Consider the following 14680-nt stretch of genomic DNA (forward strand, 5'->3'; position numbering starts at 1 on the left):
CAGGATGCCAGGGACACCTTAGAACACATGTGTGCCATTCAGCCAAGCCATGGCCAGAGGTAGGATCAGCAGAGCAGGATTCCTCAGCAGACTGCAAGGACTTACCACACTCGGTTTATTATTTAAATTCTCAGTGTTTATTTAGTGCCTTGCAAAATGTATCGTCCAAAAGGCTTAGCACATGGATTTTCAGCAGACATGAAGAAATCCCACTTATTGCACAGTAAATGTAATTTTCTACTCTATATTAATTGCATTTAGTAATAATTTTTCAATTTGCTTTAATATTAATAGTTCTAAGGCTCTTTCACCTTCAATTCCTTCAGCATCCTTCCCCCAAGCTAGAACAAGCCCCACATTATTCCCCAGTGCAAGATTACAGAATCCTGAGAAGCTCGAACACGAAGGAGCACACACACTCTTCCAGTAATTATTTTCCCTTGGAGGAATCTGACCAGGAACAGCTCTATACTGGCTTTGGCTGGGATGAAGTTAATTTTACTGTTAGACACTAAGTTTCTTTGCAGAAGGATGGTGCTGTTTTGGGTTTGTGACATTGGAGTTATGGTGTTTTGTCTTCCAAAGTCACCACCGGGTTTGATGATGCCCTGCTCTCCTGGGGGTGGCTGAACACCTGCCTGATGAGGGGAATTGATGAACAAATTCCTTAATTTGCTTTGATCTGCCTGCAAGCCCAGTTTTCACTTCACCTATTAAACTATTTTTATCTCAACATACAAGTTTTCTCACTTTCTTCCCATTCTCTTCCCCATCTCACAAGGAAAAAGCAAGTGGCTGTGTGGGGCTGGGCTAATCCACAAGGTATTTGTCATTCCCACTTCTCTGAACAGGCCTGAAATTTCTTTTGCTCCAGCACAAGACACTCATCAGCACAATACAGGCAGCACAGGCATCACCTTTGGAATTTTGTAACTGCTAAATAACTGTTCAAGGCACATGGATGAAACACAGAACCCAGCAAGCAGCTCCTGACCAGCTGTGGAAGATTCTGGATTGCAGAGATGGGAGAATGTTTCACCCCAATTAAATGGCAAGGGGAACCTCACTGGGTTTATTCAGAGCCACCACTCTTGGCCAAACACATCGGGCAGCACAGCTTGTCTCAGGCTTGTCACCAAGAGGGTGGGTGTTCAGACCATCCCCAAAAATGCAGGGAAATCACTGTCAACCCAAGGATTGCTGCAATTTGGTCACTGAGGGAAGGTGAGTGGTTTGGTGCAGGACACTGTGTGTCCCTGGAAGCTCTGCATGGCATGGGGTGGAGGTAGGGACTGGAATTTCTTGCTCTGCAGTCCTCCTTCGGAGAGCTTGTCCCCACTGGTCCCTCTGTTCCAGCATGGCTTTTAAGTAAACAGGAATCTGAGCCTTCTCGTGGTTAGTGCCTCTCTGAGGCTACTCTGTGTGCTCGACAGCTCACTGAAATCACCCAGAACAAAAGAAAAGAATGACTTCCCAGCTTAAATAAACAGACACAAAGCCAGCACCCAGAGTATGATGTGCACATGGTGCCTTCTCTCTTCATCAGTTAATCACCTGTGAAAGCAAAACACAACACCAACGTCCTGTGAAGGATCTGCTGAGACAAAACCAATTCCCTTTCTAGAACAGCCTGAAGCAAAGCCCCTTCAGCCAGGGGGTTCCCCAAGGTGCAGCTCTCTTGCCCCTCAGCATGCACTGGTTATCTCAGATGCCAGGGAAAACATCGTGCTCTGGCTCAGCCCCACATTCACTCATCTATAAAGCTTTTCCCAGTCTCAAACGAGGTCTAGACAGAGGAGAAGAAAAAGGCTCCTACCTCACTGTGACAGCCACAGCAGTGCTCTGAAACCTGCTCCTCCTTACCACCCACTGGGCCAGCCCAGCCTCTGCACAGCCAGCACAACCAAGAGGGCTTTTCTCTTCAGCACAGACTGGTGGCTCTGAGAAACCCAAATGATTTCAAGATGCTGTGAGTTTCCCCCCTCTCATTGCCCTACACAGGGCCTGCCTCCCTGGCTGCTGCCTCGAGGTCTGAGCCAGTTCTTGGCTCTTACATCTCCTCCTGGATTATGTGGGCAGGTTATTTCTTCCCCTGGGATGTTGGGCTCCTGAGTGTCTCCTTGCAGCAGCAACTACACAAACTGAAGGGCAGAGTTCTGATCCACCCTGCCTCCTCCTGTGCCCTCAGGAGCTGCTCCCTTAAGCTCACTAAAGCCCACGGAGCAGTCGGTGAAGGCACACGTGGTGTCTGGTATGTCAGACATGGACAACCAACAGCGATCACGCTTAAGAGATTCAGATCTTGCTCCTCCACCTCAGGAGGCATCCTGAGCCTCCTGCAAGCCTCTCCCTCCTGCAGAGAGGAGAGGACATCCCACCCTTCCGCACTGCCCGGCTGGAAACAAGGGAGGAAATGGGAATAATTGAGCTGAGGTCAGACAGGGGCTGCAACGGGCGAGGAGGAGGAACAAGAGCTCGTCACAGACCCCGGCTTTGGGACACAGCTTCCCTCCCCAGGGTGCTACGACACAGATTGTAGCTCTCTGGGCTGTGAGGCAGCTCAAACGCTGCTGAAGGAAGCCCTGGAGTGGAAACCACGCCTAAGCAGTCCAAAACTACCAACCTCTGCCTCTGGAGGGAGCATCCCACGGGTGTCACCTACCAGGGAAGAGCAACAGGGATTACAGCAGCCTGAGAGATCTCTTCGGGGATATTCCTATTCTACAGACAGCTTGCAAGAGTGAGAAGGTCAGAATTTAAGGTGGGACAAATATCATAAATCTCAAGACAGAAAAAAAGGCCAGGCTTTATAAAAGGGCTGCAGTTGCAAAGAACAGATCAGATAAATTGCACGTGCACTGCCACAGACAGCAAAGACCCAAAACTCACCTTAATCATCACCGCTGCCACAAGCCCCAGCAGGGTCAGGACAAAGAGCCCAATTCGGGCCTTGTTAAACCGCTTCAGGAGGAAGAACTTGGCCCAGTCCACCTTCTTCTGGCTGCCCGGTGGGTACCGCATTTTGTTGGCGCTCTCCATCTTCAGGTCCTTGATCAGGCAGGCGCGGCGGTGGGAGAAGGTCTCGAAGCTGTGCCTGCCGTGGTAGGCGCCCATCCCGCTGTGACCTGAGGAACAGGGCCAGGCAGCTCACTCCTCAGGCTCAGCCTGAGGACAGCTGAGCCTTCCCCTGCAGCACTTCTCAGTCTCTACCATGTCCATCTGTACTCCAACCCTCTTCTCCCTCACCTCATTGCTGATTGCAGCTAATGGTTTTAATGCACCTTTCCCAGCAGGCCGCACTAAATGCTTCAGTCTTTCCAAAAATACACCCAAAGGTTTTTCTCTCCTGGCCCCTGTCCTAATGCACTCCCAGAACTTACAATTATAATCATGACCTGCTGCACTAAGACTCTTGAGCTGCAGGAGGCACAGGTATACCAAAACACAAACCATGAGCTGTTGTTCCCTGGGACACACTGTGCAGTAAGTTCCAACTCTTAAGGAGCTCCATTAACTTACCAACACCACCAAAAGGCAAAGTTGAGAGGAAGAAATGCATAATGACATCATTTCCAGTCACACCACCACTGGAGGTTTCTGAGATGACTCTCTTGATTAACTAGAAAAAGAAAAATACACAAACCCAAAGATTAAGAAGGCTCAAAGAAGAGACCAGATCATATAACTGAGGATACTGGGAAGGAAGGTACATTTCAACAACGGTCATCTCCTCTGGCACAGCCCTGACCCACCTGCTTGTTGTTAGAGAAGACATACAGGGCTAGGGGCTTCTCCCGAAGGTTGATGAACTCAATGGCTTCCTCCACACTCCTCACAGGCACAATGGGCAGCACTGGTCCAAAGATCTCCTCCTCCATCACCTTGGACTCCGGGGAAACATCCGTGAGGATGGTTGGTGCTGCAGCAAATGGGAGAATGAGAACAGCAAGAGCAGGACACAGACCTGGCCCATCACAGGACATTGGTCAAGTAAGGCACAGGCAAACAGACCCCACAAAGCACCCACTACCACCTCCCCTCCACAGCAGCTGCCAGGAGCACCTATGAAGCAGGAGGCCTCATCAGTCTCTCCCCCATGAGCAATCTTCTGCCCATCCAGCAGGCTCTTGACCCTCCTGAAGTGACGCTGGTTGATGATCCTTTCATAATCCGGAGATGACTTCACGTCCTCCCCATAGAATTCCTGACAAAGGGAACAGCAGAGACAAAAGTGCTCAGCACATCTTCCAACAGCCACAGCTCCAGGAAATCACACCTGGGACCATCTCCCCAGCACAAGGGACTCCTCCCTCACCTTCAGAGTCGCCTTGATGTTCTCCACCACCTTGCCCTGGATGGATGGGTCGCACAGGATGTAGTCTGGGGCGATGCAGGTTTGCCCACAGTTCATGTACTTGCCCCATGTTATCCGCCTGTGAGAAGGGAGAAAGGGATGTGGTTTCTCCATGCTCAGTCCCTCCCCCAGCCCTCAGCCCAGCTGCCAGCACCTGAGCTGGGGATGCTGGCCCAGAGATCTCCCCCTGCCCTGCTGCTGAGGGCCCATCGAGGGTGCAAGAGCCTGACCTGCAGGCGACAGCCAGGTCACAGTCCTTGTCGATGTAGCAGGGGCTCTTGCCCCCCAGCTCCAGGGTGACAGGGGTCAGGTGCTTGGCAGCTGCTGCCATCACAATTTTGCCCACTGCAGTGTTGCCAGTGTAGAGGATGTGGTCAAATCTCTGGGTCAGCAGCTCAGTTGTCTCAGGAACTCCTCCAGTGACCACAGCATACAGATCCTGCAGGGCAAACAAGAGCCTGAGAGTTACCTTGATTCAAAGCACTTGCATCAAGGCAGCAGCTCTGCATGTGGCAGAGGGCAAACTTATTTGTGGTCTACTTCATGATAGGGACAAAATAGAATGTTATTAGAGATGTGCTCTGCTCTTTTTCCTGAAATGAAGATTCCATTCTCATTCTGTGCCCCACGAAGTAAAAGAAATGAAGGCTGAGACCAGGGCTTAGTCTGGCTGTGGAGCTGCTCCCACACAGGAAGAATCAGGGCACAGATGACTGCCAGGCTCTCCCAAGGGCTGCCTCCTTCCCCTGCCTCTGCCTCCCACCTAGAGAAGGCTGTAAATCTGTGGAGGAAACTCCACAGGCCCTGTGCAGTGACAGCAACAGCTTATCTCCGTGACACAGTGCAAGGGATGACAGAACTGCCTGGCAAGAGAAGGAGGAACACCTCCTCCAACGAGTGCAGTTCAGCAGGACATGAAAACTCAGGACATGTTGCCATGGAACACAGAAGTGCCCAATTCTCAGGAAGAGCCAGGCAGTGCCAGCATCCCACACAACATGTGGTGACCTAAGGGCATCCCCAGCACAGCTCCAAAAGAGCAGCTCCTGCAGTGAGAAGTACATACCCAGCTCTCCATATGGCCATGGGTGTCAAAAAGGCTGTCACACTGCAGCAGCGTTATGTAAGCTCACACACAAACACAGGGAGAAATTGTCAATGTACCTTTGGACTCCAACAGCAACTCAACCCTTCCTGTGCCTCCTGCTTATGCTCCTTTGAAGGGAGCAGGCAATGGATTTGGCTCGAAGCTGCAGGAGCCCTTTGGATCAGGACAGATCCAGAGTGCCATGTCAGGCATGGAGCCACACTCACCTTGTCCAGGTACTGTGGGAGGAGCTCAGCCACCAACCGAGCCGTGTTCTCGCTGACCTCTGACGGCTTCACCACCACAGCATTGCCTGCAGAGCACACCCAGCATGGACACTGAGCCCTCCATCCTCTCCCCATACCCAGCACGGACACCGAGCCCTCCATCCTCTCCCCACACCCAGCCATGGACACTGAGCCCTCCATCCTCTCCCCACACCCAGCACGGACACTGAGCCCTCCATCCTCTCCCCACACCCAGCATGGACACTGAGCCCTCCATCCTCTCCCCACACCCAGCCATGGACACTGAGCCCTCCATCCTCTCCCCATACCCAGCATAGACACTGAGCCCTCCATCCTCTCCCCACACCCAGCCATGGACACTGAGCCCTCCATCCTCTCCCCACACCCAGCCATGGACACTGAGCCCTCCATCCTCTCCCCACATCCAGCCATGGACACTGAGCCCTCCATCCTCTCCCCACCTCCAGCCATGGACACTGAGCCCTCCATCCTCTCCCCACACCCAGCATGGACACTGAGTCCTCCATCCTCTCCCCACCCCCAGCCACCACCCCACAAGGCCAGGGCCGTGCTGGAGCCCCACCTGCTGCGATGGCCCCGATCAGGGGCTGCATCACCAGCACAAAGGGGTAGTTCCAGGCCCCGATGACCAGCACCACGCCCAGGGGCTCGTAGCCGATGTACGCCTCGTCCCTCATGGTCAGCAGGTTCTTCTTCACGGGCTGAGGGGCTGCCCAGGACGGCAGCTTCTCCATGGTAAGGGCCAGCTCCCCCAGCACGCCCAGAATTTCATGGCTGTAGGCGTTGTGCCCACACTGAAACAACAGGGAGCTTGGGGAAGGGATGGAAAAGGCACCCACCTCCCTCAGCCACCATCAAAGCCCTGCTGCTTCAAAGTGTCTGTCACCGGCAGTGACAAAGGATCCCTGGCCAAAGATGGCCAGCGTGGGTGTGTGAGGCAGAACCCAAAACCTGACAGCCAGGACTGCCTTTGCAGCTCTGCCTTAGACTAACTCCTTCCTAGAAATGGTGGCAGCAGACCTTCGCAGGCCACAGTGGGAGCCAGGGCCAAGTGGCACAAGACCAAAAGCCATTTAGAACAGCAAAGGCATCCCTTGGCCTTCCCACCTCCCCTTCAGAGCCAGCCACTGTCCGTGCACAACTGATGGGAGAAACTCCCCGACCCAGACCTTGTTCAGGTCCGCCTTGAGGGCTGCCAGGATCTCCTTCTCCTTCTCCTGCACCATCCTCTCCAGCGCCTTCAGCTGCTGAATCCTGAACTCCAGCGGGCGGCTCCGGCCCGATCTGAAGGCGGCCCTGGCTCGCCCCACGATCTGCTGCATCTTCTCCATGGCTGCTGAGGAGACACCGGCCACCCCCGGCTCACCGCGGAGCCCGGCTTGTCCCCAAAACCTCGGGCCGCGCTCCCCCCTCCAGCCGCGCCCCCGCCCCAGCTCCGGGCTGCGAACCCGCCGCGTTCATCCCTCATTCCTCCGCATCTCTCCGAAGCCTTACGTAACTCCCGAGTTAGAAAAGTTTGAGCAGCAGCGCAGGGCGTTGGTGGCAGCGCGGGGATGCCGCCGGGGCGCACCGCGGTACCGAGCGGCACCCGGCGAGGACGCGGCGGGATGGGGACCCCCCTACCCCCGAGAGCCGCGGGGACCCCCGAGCCACACCGGCGCTCAGGCCACACGGTGGCTCCGAGCTCTCCCCGCGGCCGCTGCCGTCCGCCCCGCGCGGGACCCGCCGCCCCGCCGCCCCCGCCGCCCCGCCGCCCACCGGGGCCGCCGCCGCCGCCGCCGCCGCCGCTTCCTCTTTCCGCTGACATGACGGAAGCGGAACGGGCGAGGCCGCCCCGCCGCTCCCCCTCCGTGCCCGGTGGTCGCGGTGGGAGAGAGGAGGAGGAGGAGGAAGCGCAGCGGGGAAGGACGCGGTGCCGCCGCTACCTTGGCTGCCGCCGCCGCGGTGCTCCGCGGGCTCGGCAGCGGGGCTGGCGCTGCCGGGCCGGTTGTGAAACGCTGCCGGGGCGTGGGGCTGCCCTGGGGGCGGAGGGCAGAGTCCCTGCGGAGCCTTATCCGGGCAGGCAGCGGGGAACGAACGGGGAGCGCGCCCTGCCCTGCCACGGAGGGGGAGCGAAGCCGGTGATGTTTTGGGGGAGGCAGGAAGAGTCCGCAGGACGGTGGAATTAACCTTGATACAGTCGTGGCGTGGGAAGCGAGCCAGAAAAATCGCGGAGAAAGGAGCTAGGCACATTCCGGTTAAAAATAGACCTGCCACAACTTGTTCTAGGAAAAGCACGGCGATTATTTAAAAATTGTATGCAGGTTGTTACACGCTGCCTCTCCTGACACGATTTACTCAGGGCTTTTACTGCTAAAGCTCGTCGGCTGCAGCTGTACCCACTAAATCCATGCCTGCTGCACCTGCTTGGCACACAGGGCTGGCAACCTTCTCCTGCAAAGTTGAATCCTATTTTCCCACATCAACACAGCCCTCTGAAGCTGGGAGTGCCTTTTGGCTCCAGATTGTGCAGAACCACAATTCCCCCCAAACACCAAGCTTGCCTTCTGTGGTCAGTTGGCTTCACTGACATCTCCTGGGCTATGGCTCAGCAGGAACATTTCACAAGCTGTAATCACAAATTTTGGCAGTAATCACCCTGCTGTGGAGAAGAATGACACAAGCAGCTGCTAAAACTTGTGTGCAGGAGGCAACATGAGAAGGAAAAACAGGCTGGGCCTGACGGGGCCCTTTCAGCTGGTGTAAGGAGAAAAGCTGGGTATGCATTGAAGAAAACATGGGTAGAAGCAGGAATGTTCCTCACAGGACCATTGCTTGATGAAAATGCTCCCTGTTATCCTGTCAGCATCCTTGCAGGCACAGCAGGCTGGAGCTCTGTGCAGGCCCAAGGGAATTTGGATAAGGATTAATGGTACTGCAATCAGAGTAAAAGCCTGAGCTGTCAGCACGGAGCATTACACTGTGCCTGGGGAAATGGTGCTGCACTGCACCCACCCAGGCTGGCAGCATGAGCAGGGAGCTGGATGGATTCTCCAGAGCTTGTAAAATCCTCACCCATCCAGCCCAGAGGGTTTTCATGTCACAACAGTGCTGCTTGTACTTGGCAGCACACACTGGGAGCAAATGTCCCAGCTCCCAGTTATCCCAGTGGTCAGGGGGGATAAACCTGTGCAGCATCCTGGGACCCTTTTGGTCCTTGTTGGGGACATCTTTTGGCCAGCTGGGGACAGGGAACAAGTCTGAGGGCTTTTTTAGCATTGCAGAGTCCCAGCTGGGTGAGACATGTGGATTTCAGGAAAGTGTGGGATCTCGACTGAGACAGAGGAATACCCCGTGCTCCCCACGCCTGGGAGCTGGCAGTGTTTTCTATTTTAATTCAATCACTGCGAAACAATGAAGGGAGCTATTTATGGGAAAGCAATGGAACTCCAGAGGAACTGGGAGTGCTGAGGGGGGTTCTACTCTGTAGTTACAGCAGCAAGAGGTGTTTTATTGAGAAGGTGAGCTCAAGAATCCCTCCTACCCTTACTCCTGTAGCCCTGACTCCCCTCTTGGAGTCAATTAACAGCAATTAGACAGGCTGCAGCCCTTTGTGCTCATCCTTACCCTGCTTCCAAAAGCACCCAGCAGAGCCTGGGGAAGGAAGACTTTGGTTTGGAAGACAAGCTGTGCAGTATTTAGTTTCATGTGTCCACCAAATAACACAGCTGATCAATAAATGTCCTTTTAGCTGACACACCACACTCACAGAACTTCCAGTTTTCAGTTACAATCCTTAACTCTTAGTCTCTGCTTAAATGTCTGCCTAGTCTCAAATTCCAAGTGTTTTCTGGAAGTCACATAACTCAGCCAGATCCCAAACCCATGCAGCACTCGACCATAAAAGCAGAAGATGAACAACAGGGAGAGGTTTTTAAGGAACCTACAGGGATCAATGCAGCTCAGTTCATTTATGGCATCACTTGTTTTGAAAGCTCTGGCTGATCTCACATTCGCAAGAAGGAGATACTGTGTCACACACAGCCCTGGTCTGTGGGCTGCATTGTGGCCAGAGTTCAGGCCATGGAAAATGTGAAAGGGACACAAAGAAACAATGGGAATGATTGGCACAAGGACTGCAGCAAGACCCACTGGCACTCGGCTGGTTTTCAGGCAGCGAGGAGGGGGAGCCTGCCGTGCACAAAAGCCCATTGAAAAGGTGTTTGTCCCAAGGAGCAGTGCCAAGCTTCCTGCAGCTGGGCTCCAGCTGACTTGGAGACCTCAGGAGAGGGGTTACCCTGATGGACTCCACTCCTCTGCAAAAAGGAGGAGCTGTGGGGGCACTCTGCAAAAAGCCACAGCCAGGACCATGGCTCAGGTCACATGGAGAAGTTCAGGATAAAAAGTGATTTGCTTAAAGACTTAAAAGGCATCCTGGACTGTCTAAAAAGATAGTGGCAAGCAGAGCTCAGAGAAGACACAAAAAGTCAAAGGATCAAAATTTAAATTAAAAAGCCCCCCAAAACAGGAGAGGAAGCAGGAATCAGAAAGGAGGTGTGACACAAGTCAGGTCACAAGCGAGCTTATCTGAATTTCAAAGCCTCAACAAATGTTGAGCAGGATCCAGCTTTCCCTGCTCCAGATGAAAAGCAAGTTTCCCTTTTTGGTGTAGCTGGGCACAGAACTGGGACATGGGTGAATCACAAGTTATTGCCTCTGAACCCTGAGGAGATGTGGCAATAACTTGATGGAGCTGTACAAAATAATAGCAAAAACTATGCAAAACCCAGGCAGTCCCAGGAACAGCTCCCTCCCAAAAATGCTCCTTGGAATAACTTGTAGCATCTTAGCTGCAAGTTAAATTAGCAGGATTTCCTCCTCTGTGTCAGAGGAAGGGTTGAGAGTTCAACTTCTTGCTTATGAAAAGCAGCAAATGTCAGAATCAAAATGTGTTTTAGATTCCTCAGCTGACATTTTGTAAAATTGAACAGAGTGGAGCAGGACACTCAAGGAAATGCTGGAGAGCGGAGCTAGAAAAGCACAGCAAATCTCTCCTTTCAAGTTCTATCTTTGAAAGGCTGGGGAAAAAAAGGTATTTATTAAAAACAAGCACCTGCTGTTCAGCACAGAGAGCCAAAGACAGAGGACAACTTCAGGATCTTTGTGGAATGAGTTTATGCAGAAAGACAGGCCCTGAACATTGGTCTCCTCCTTCTGAAAACAGCCAGCAAGAATAGCCCTTTTCTTCTCCTCCTGTTTGTGCAGCTGTAGCCTTGCTGGCAAGAGGGGAAGGAGAATGAGCTTGAATCCTGAAAGAAAAGAAAGAAAACCAACAAAACCCAGTGAGTTCCCGAGAAAAGCAGCCTATCTCCTAGACTTGTGCATTAAGGCTGCTGCTTTGTTCCTAGATTCAGGCTCAGACATATCATTAGCATTCCCAGCTCGCTCCTTCCTCATCCTCTTTATGTGCCACTCACAAGTGGAGGGGTTTTTAACAATAAATTAGGGAAAATTTGACAGTACAACTCAAAAATATAATATCCACACAGCAGCTACCACAGCATACCTCAGCTGAGCAGAGGGTATGAGCTGTGAGGTGAACAAAGCCCATTTTTTGCCAGCTTTGGATAGAAATTGTAACTTCCTGCCAGCTTTTGTCAATTAGCTCTGTATTTGCTGTTCTGGCAGCCCAAACAGCTCCCCTTTGCTAGAAGCAACAAATAATCACCTTGTTGAAAGATCATACAGCTGTTACCCAGGATCCTACTTAGCATTTTTGTCTTACAATCCAAGTTAAAAAAAAAAAAAATTTGAAAAAAAGAAGATGCAGGGTAAATTGTCATCCTAAAGCCAGGGAAAAACAAACTCGGGACGCTGAGCTATCCAGAGATAATGAACTCAAGGATGCTGCCCCATCCTGCCCTGCTGGCAGATCCAGCTGCTGAGGGGAACATTCAACAACTTCTTAACCCAGGCAAGTAGAGAATTTTTCCTAAATTTAACACCTCTGGTCACAGAGACACAGAAACTCAGTTGTACCATAGAAACACTTCTAGTGTCAGTATTTATTTTTACCTTAATATACATTTATACAGGCCATAATAAAAAGGCTATTACGCAACAGTTCAGTGAGTTATTACCTAGTTCCAAGAATAATGCATGCAATTACAAAGGAGAGGTAGAAACACCGTATTAAAGACCTAAAAATACAAACATTATATAAACAAACACTTTCAAATTAACTGTTGGAATTTCATACAGATAAATAAGGTAAAAAGTACATTACTCTGTCAAAGTAAAGGAAACACATGGTTATCCCAACACTGAAACAATATTTTGATGTGTAAGCCCTGTACAACTTTGTCAAATAGTTCAGACCACTGTGTTTAAGAGGATTAAAATGATTTTGTCCTGGAGAATGGTTTATTCAAGTATTCAAGCAGTTGAGTAACAAAAAAGTCCCAAAAACAAAGTATAGGAACCATTTCCAGAGAAGCTAATCTGCCTAAATACTTTGCAAATTGCTGTCCTGATGATCTCACGGGATGCTTGAAATGACAATGCCTATAAGGCTAAATGAAGCTTCCCACCTCTCCCCCAAAATGCACACAAAATAATCCTGATTTTTCACACACTCTATATGTAGAGATTCTACATCATTTTATCAGCATCTCAAACCACAACATTATTTTCTGGTTTGTTTTTTTATATATATATTTTTTTTTTTGCATGGTTCCTTGCAGAACCTTTCAGTTTACAGTATGTATTGTAATACTGCCCAAGAAACAAACTACAGAGAACTGTCATTACACCCCTAAAGACTGCAGGCATTAATGCACATATTGCATGCACAACAAAAGATGCAACCAAATCTATAGAAAAAGCAAACAACCAGCAACTCAACATTGCTATTATTGAGAAAGTCCAGAGCAGTAGTTACTCAAGTATTAGACAAATAGGTATAAAATGGAAAGGTTCACATGAATACAAGTTTTTACACAGTTTGTTTGAAAGTCTTCTAGAAGCTACATTTGAAACTCTGAAAAGAATTTTATGTACACTGAAATGAAATTCAGCCAAGTCCATTGTGCCTTCTTTCTCTAGATTTTTTTTTAATATAGTTCTTCAAAAATGAATATACAGTTGCTTTAGTAAATTAGTGCAAAACAAAATATTTTGGAAGAAGATCATCAAATAGTATCCACATCAGCTGAAAATCCCCTGGGGATTTTGCACAGATGGAAAGAATTTCTTCCACCCCCACTTTTCCCCTGGGGTAAGAGTGTGTTTGCCATCCCTTCATATGACAACCTGAGCCATGTGTACAACAGGTGAGCTCCAGACAAGGCAGCTGAGCCCCAAAAAGCTTGAAGCAGCACTTGCACATGGTTAGGGTTTCCCAAATTCACTCAGCCACATTTTACTGAACAGCTTAAAAACTCTCGAGGGAATCTTCTGAGGGAAAAGTCTTTTTTGTACCTGATGCAGAAGGATCCGGTCTCTAAAAACCTCACGAGGAAAAAACAACAAACCCTGATCATTCAAGTTCAAAGCACACGTACAAGGATCAGTTTGAAATGTGAAGAGAGATTCTTTTAAATTCTGTTGCTAGGAAGGAAAAGGAGCTGCTGGATTGGTAAGGCAAGTGTACTTTTGGAATTTCTCCTCTTTGAATATGCTGCTGTTTCTTTGGTAGTCACCACAGAAATGTAAGAATCATCTTCCACGTGGGGCAGAACAAGGACAACAATGAAGCTGTAGTGAAAAAAGTGCAGTATCACTGATGTGGTCCCTTATGTTCACACCATCTGGTCCTCAGGATATTCCTACTGCTCATACACAGCCACTGTGCTGTAGCAGAGTGCAGAAAGCCTTCGCTCAATGCTGGATTTATCTGCAGAGAGAGGCACAAGGCAGGTGATGACCAGACTTATTTTACAATTAATTAATTCCATGCAATTTTCATTATTCAGCTGAACTTACATTTGTGTACATTTTCTATATCTGCAGGGTCTTGCAGTATTTTAGTCAGTCCCTCCAGCAGCAGGGCTGCCTTGTGGTATCGATATGTGATATCTTCAGTTTGCTGGAACATCTCATCCAGAGCTGCTGACTGCACCTGCAATCAGTCAGGACATTCAGTTTCAGAAACTCCATTAGGCAAGCAGCAAAATGAAAAATTCAGAATTAATCATCCAGAAGTGTCATTAAGAAACTATTTCCCAGCTTTGATTTAGCTGATGTGTTGTTGTAAGTAAGATAACAAAATGAAGGTGGAACTAGATGATCTTTAAAGTCCCTTCCAAACCATTCTGTGATTCTGAGAGGACACAGCACCTGTACTGTGACAATATTCTGCACAAGAAAATCTATAGAAGTGCTTTTTGATATAAATAGATATGCTCATTCTTACACCTGCATTCTCTTGTAAAGAAACAAATTAACTGTGCACAACACCACCATTATCAGGGTTAAGTACAACATTTGCCAGAATCTGTGTGACACAAGAATTCCCTCTCATCACTAAAGCAGTTAATTTTCCTTTGTGGCCACTGACAATATAAATTCTATTTTCTGGTTATGTAGAAGAGAAGGCAGCAATTCCTAAAGTTCAGGGAAGAGGAGGGACTCACCATTTCCACAGCACAGTTGTAGATGAGTTTTTCTGCAGTTACACTGTTGATTTCATCAATGAACCTTTGCTTGTCCGAAAAGAAACGATTCAACTTTTCTGTCAATTTTTTGCACATCCCAATACAGAATTTGTATCTCTCGTTGAGGCTTTTCACAACTGGGAGAAAGGTAAGAAGAAATTAAAAAAAAAAAAGCCAAACAAAGCCCAAACAACTCAGCCTAAGTTCAGCTTTGCAAAGTAAGCTTGTTTAAACTTGTAGTTTTAGTGTTTATTTACTCCACCACTTCTATGACTTGAGCATCTATCAAATAATTTCCATTTCAAGTTAATAAATACCTATTTCCTAACTGTTTCTG

The 14680-nt window shown here is 49.6% G+C and overlaps 2 protein-coding genes across 21 annotated transcripts in view; both read right to left on the reverse strand.

Moving 5' to 3' along the window:
* Positions 1 to 114: 114 nt before the first annotated feature.
* Positions 115 to 7791, reverse strand: LOC110467673 (aldehyde dehydrogenase family 3 member A2-like). 20 transcript variants are annotated; one of them, XM_085557283.1, is made up of 12 exons: positions 7636 to 7791; positions 6880 to 7046; positions 6273 to 6504; positions 5669 to 5754; positions 4585 to 4793; positions 4316 to 4433; positions 4063 to 4204; positions 3753 to 3919; positions 3520 to 3619; positions 2890 to 3125; positions 1817 to 1940; positions 115 to 1437 (listed from the first exon to the last, which is right to left on the reverse strand). In XM_085557283.1, exons 2-11 carry the CDS (start codon positions 7039 to 7041, stop codon positions 1860 to 1862), a joined length of 1533 nt encoding a protein of 510 aa, XP_085413409.1. In that variant the 5' UTR covers positions 7042 to 7046; positions 7636 to 7791; the 3' UTR covers positions 115 to 1437; positions 1817 to 1859. The 20 variants fall into 20 exon arrangements, with proteins under 20 accessions (XP_085413409.1, XP_077643677.2, XP_077643679.2 ...); XM_077787551.2 differs by having other exon boundaries at positions 115 to 1554; XM_077787553.2 differs by having other exon boundaries at positions 115 to 1554; positions 6880 to 7043; positions 7636 to 7778.
* A 3931-nt stretch (positions 7792 to 11722) lies between these two features.
* ULK2 (unc-51 like autophagy activating kinase 2) overlaps positions 11723 to 14680 on the reverse strand; it is a 36561-nt gene continuing 33603 nt past the window's right edge. Inside the window, exons 26-28 of the mRNA XM_085557267.1 lie at positions 14323 to 14480; positions 13673 to 13808; positions 11723 to 13583 (exon numbers count right to left, since the gene is read on the reverse strand). Of these exons, the coding sequence (XP_085413393.1) occupies positions 13516 to 13583; positions 13673 to 13808; positions 14323 to 14480 (362 nt within the window). The 3' untranslated portion in view covers positions 11723 to 13515. The remainder of the gene's footprint in view (positions 13584 to 13672; positions 13809 to 14322; positions 14481 to 14680) is intronic.

This window comes from Lonchura striata, chromosome 19 (assembly GCF_050655825.1).
Source record: "Lonchura striata isolate lonStrDom1 chromosome 19, ASM5065582v1, whole genome shotgun sequence".
Taxonomy (NCBI): Eukaryota; Metazoa; Chordata; class Aves; order Passeriformes; family Estrildidae; genus Lonchura; species Lonchura striata.

Bases quoted from the DNA above. Each gene is read 5' to 3' on its own strand.
- LOC110467673 (XM_085557283.1), bottom strand. From the start codon at position 7,041: ATGGAGAAGATGCAGCAGATCGTGGGGCGAGCCAGGGCCGCCTTCAGA. The intron at 4,794-5,668 runs GTGAGTGTGGCT...TTTGCCCTGCAG, and splicing joins TCCCACAGTACCTGGACAAG to GATCTGTATGCTGTGGTCAC. The intron at 1,941-2,889 runs GTGAGTTTTGGG...TGGGTTTCTCAG, and splicing joins TGGCAGCGGTGATGATTAAG to AGCCACCAGTCTGTGCTGAA.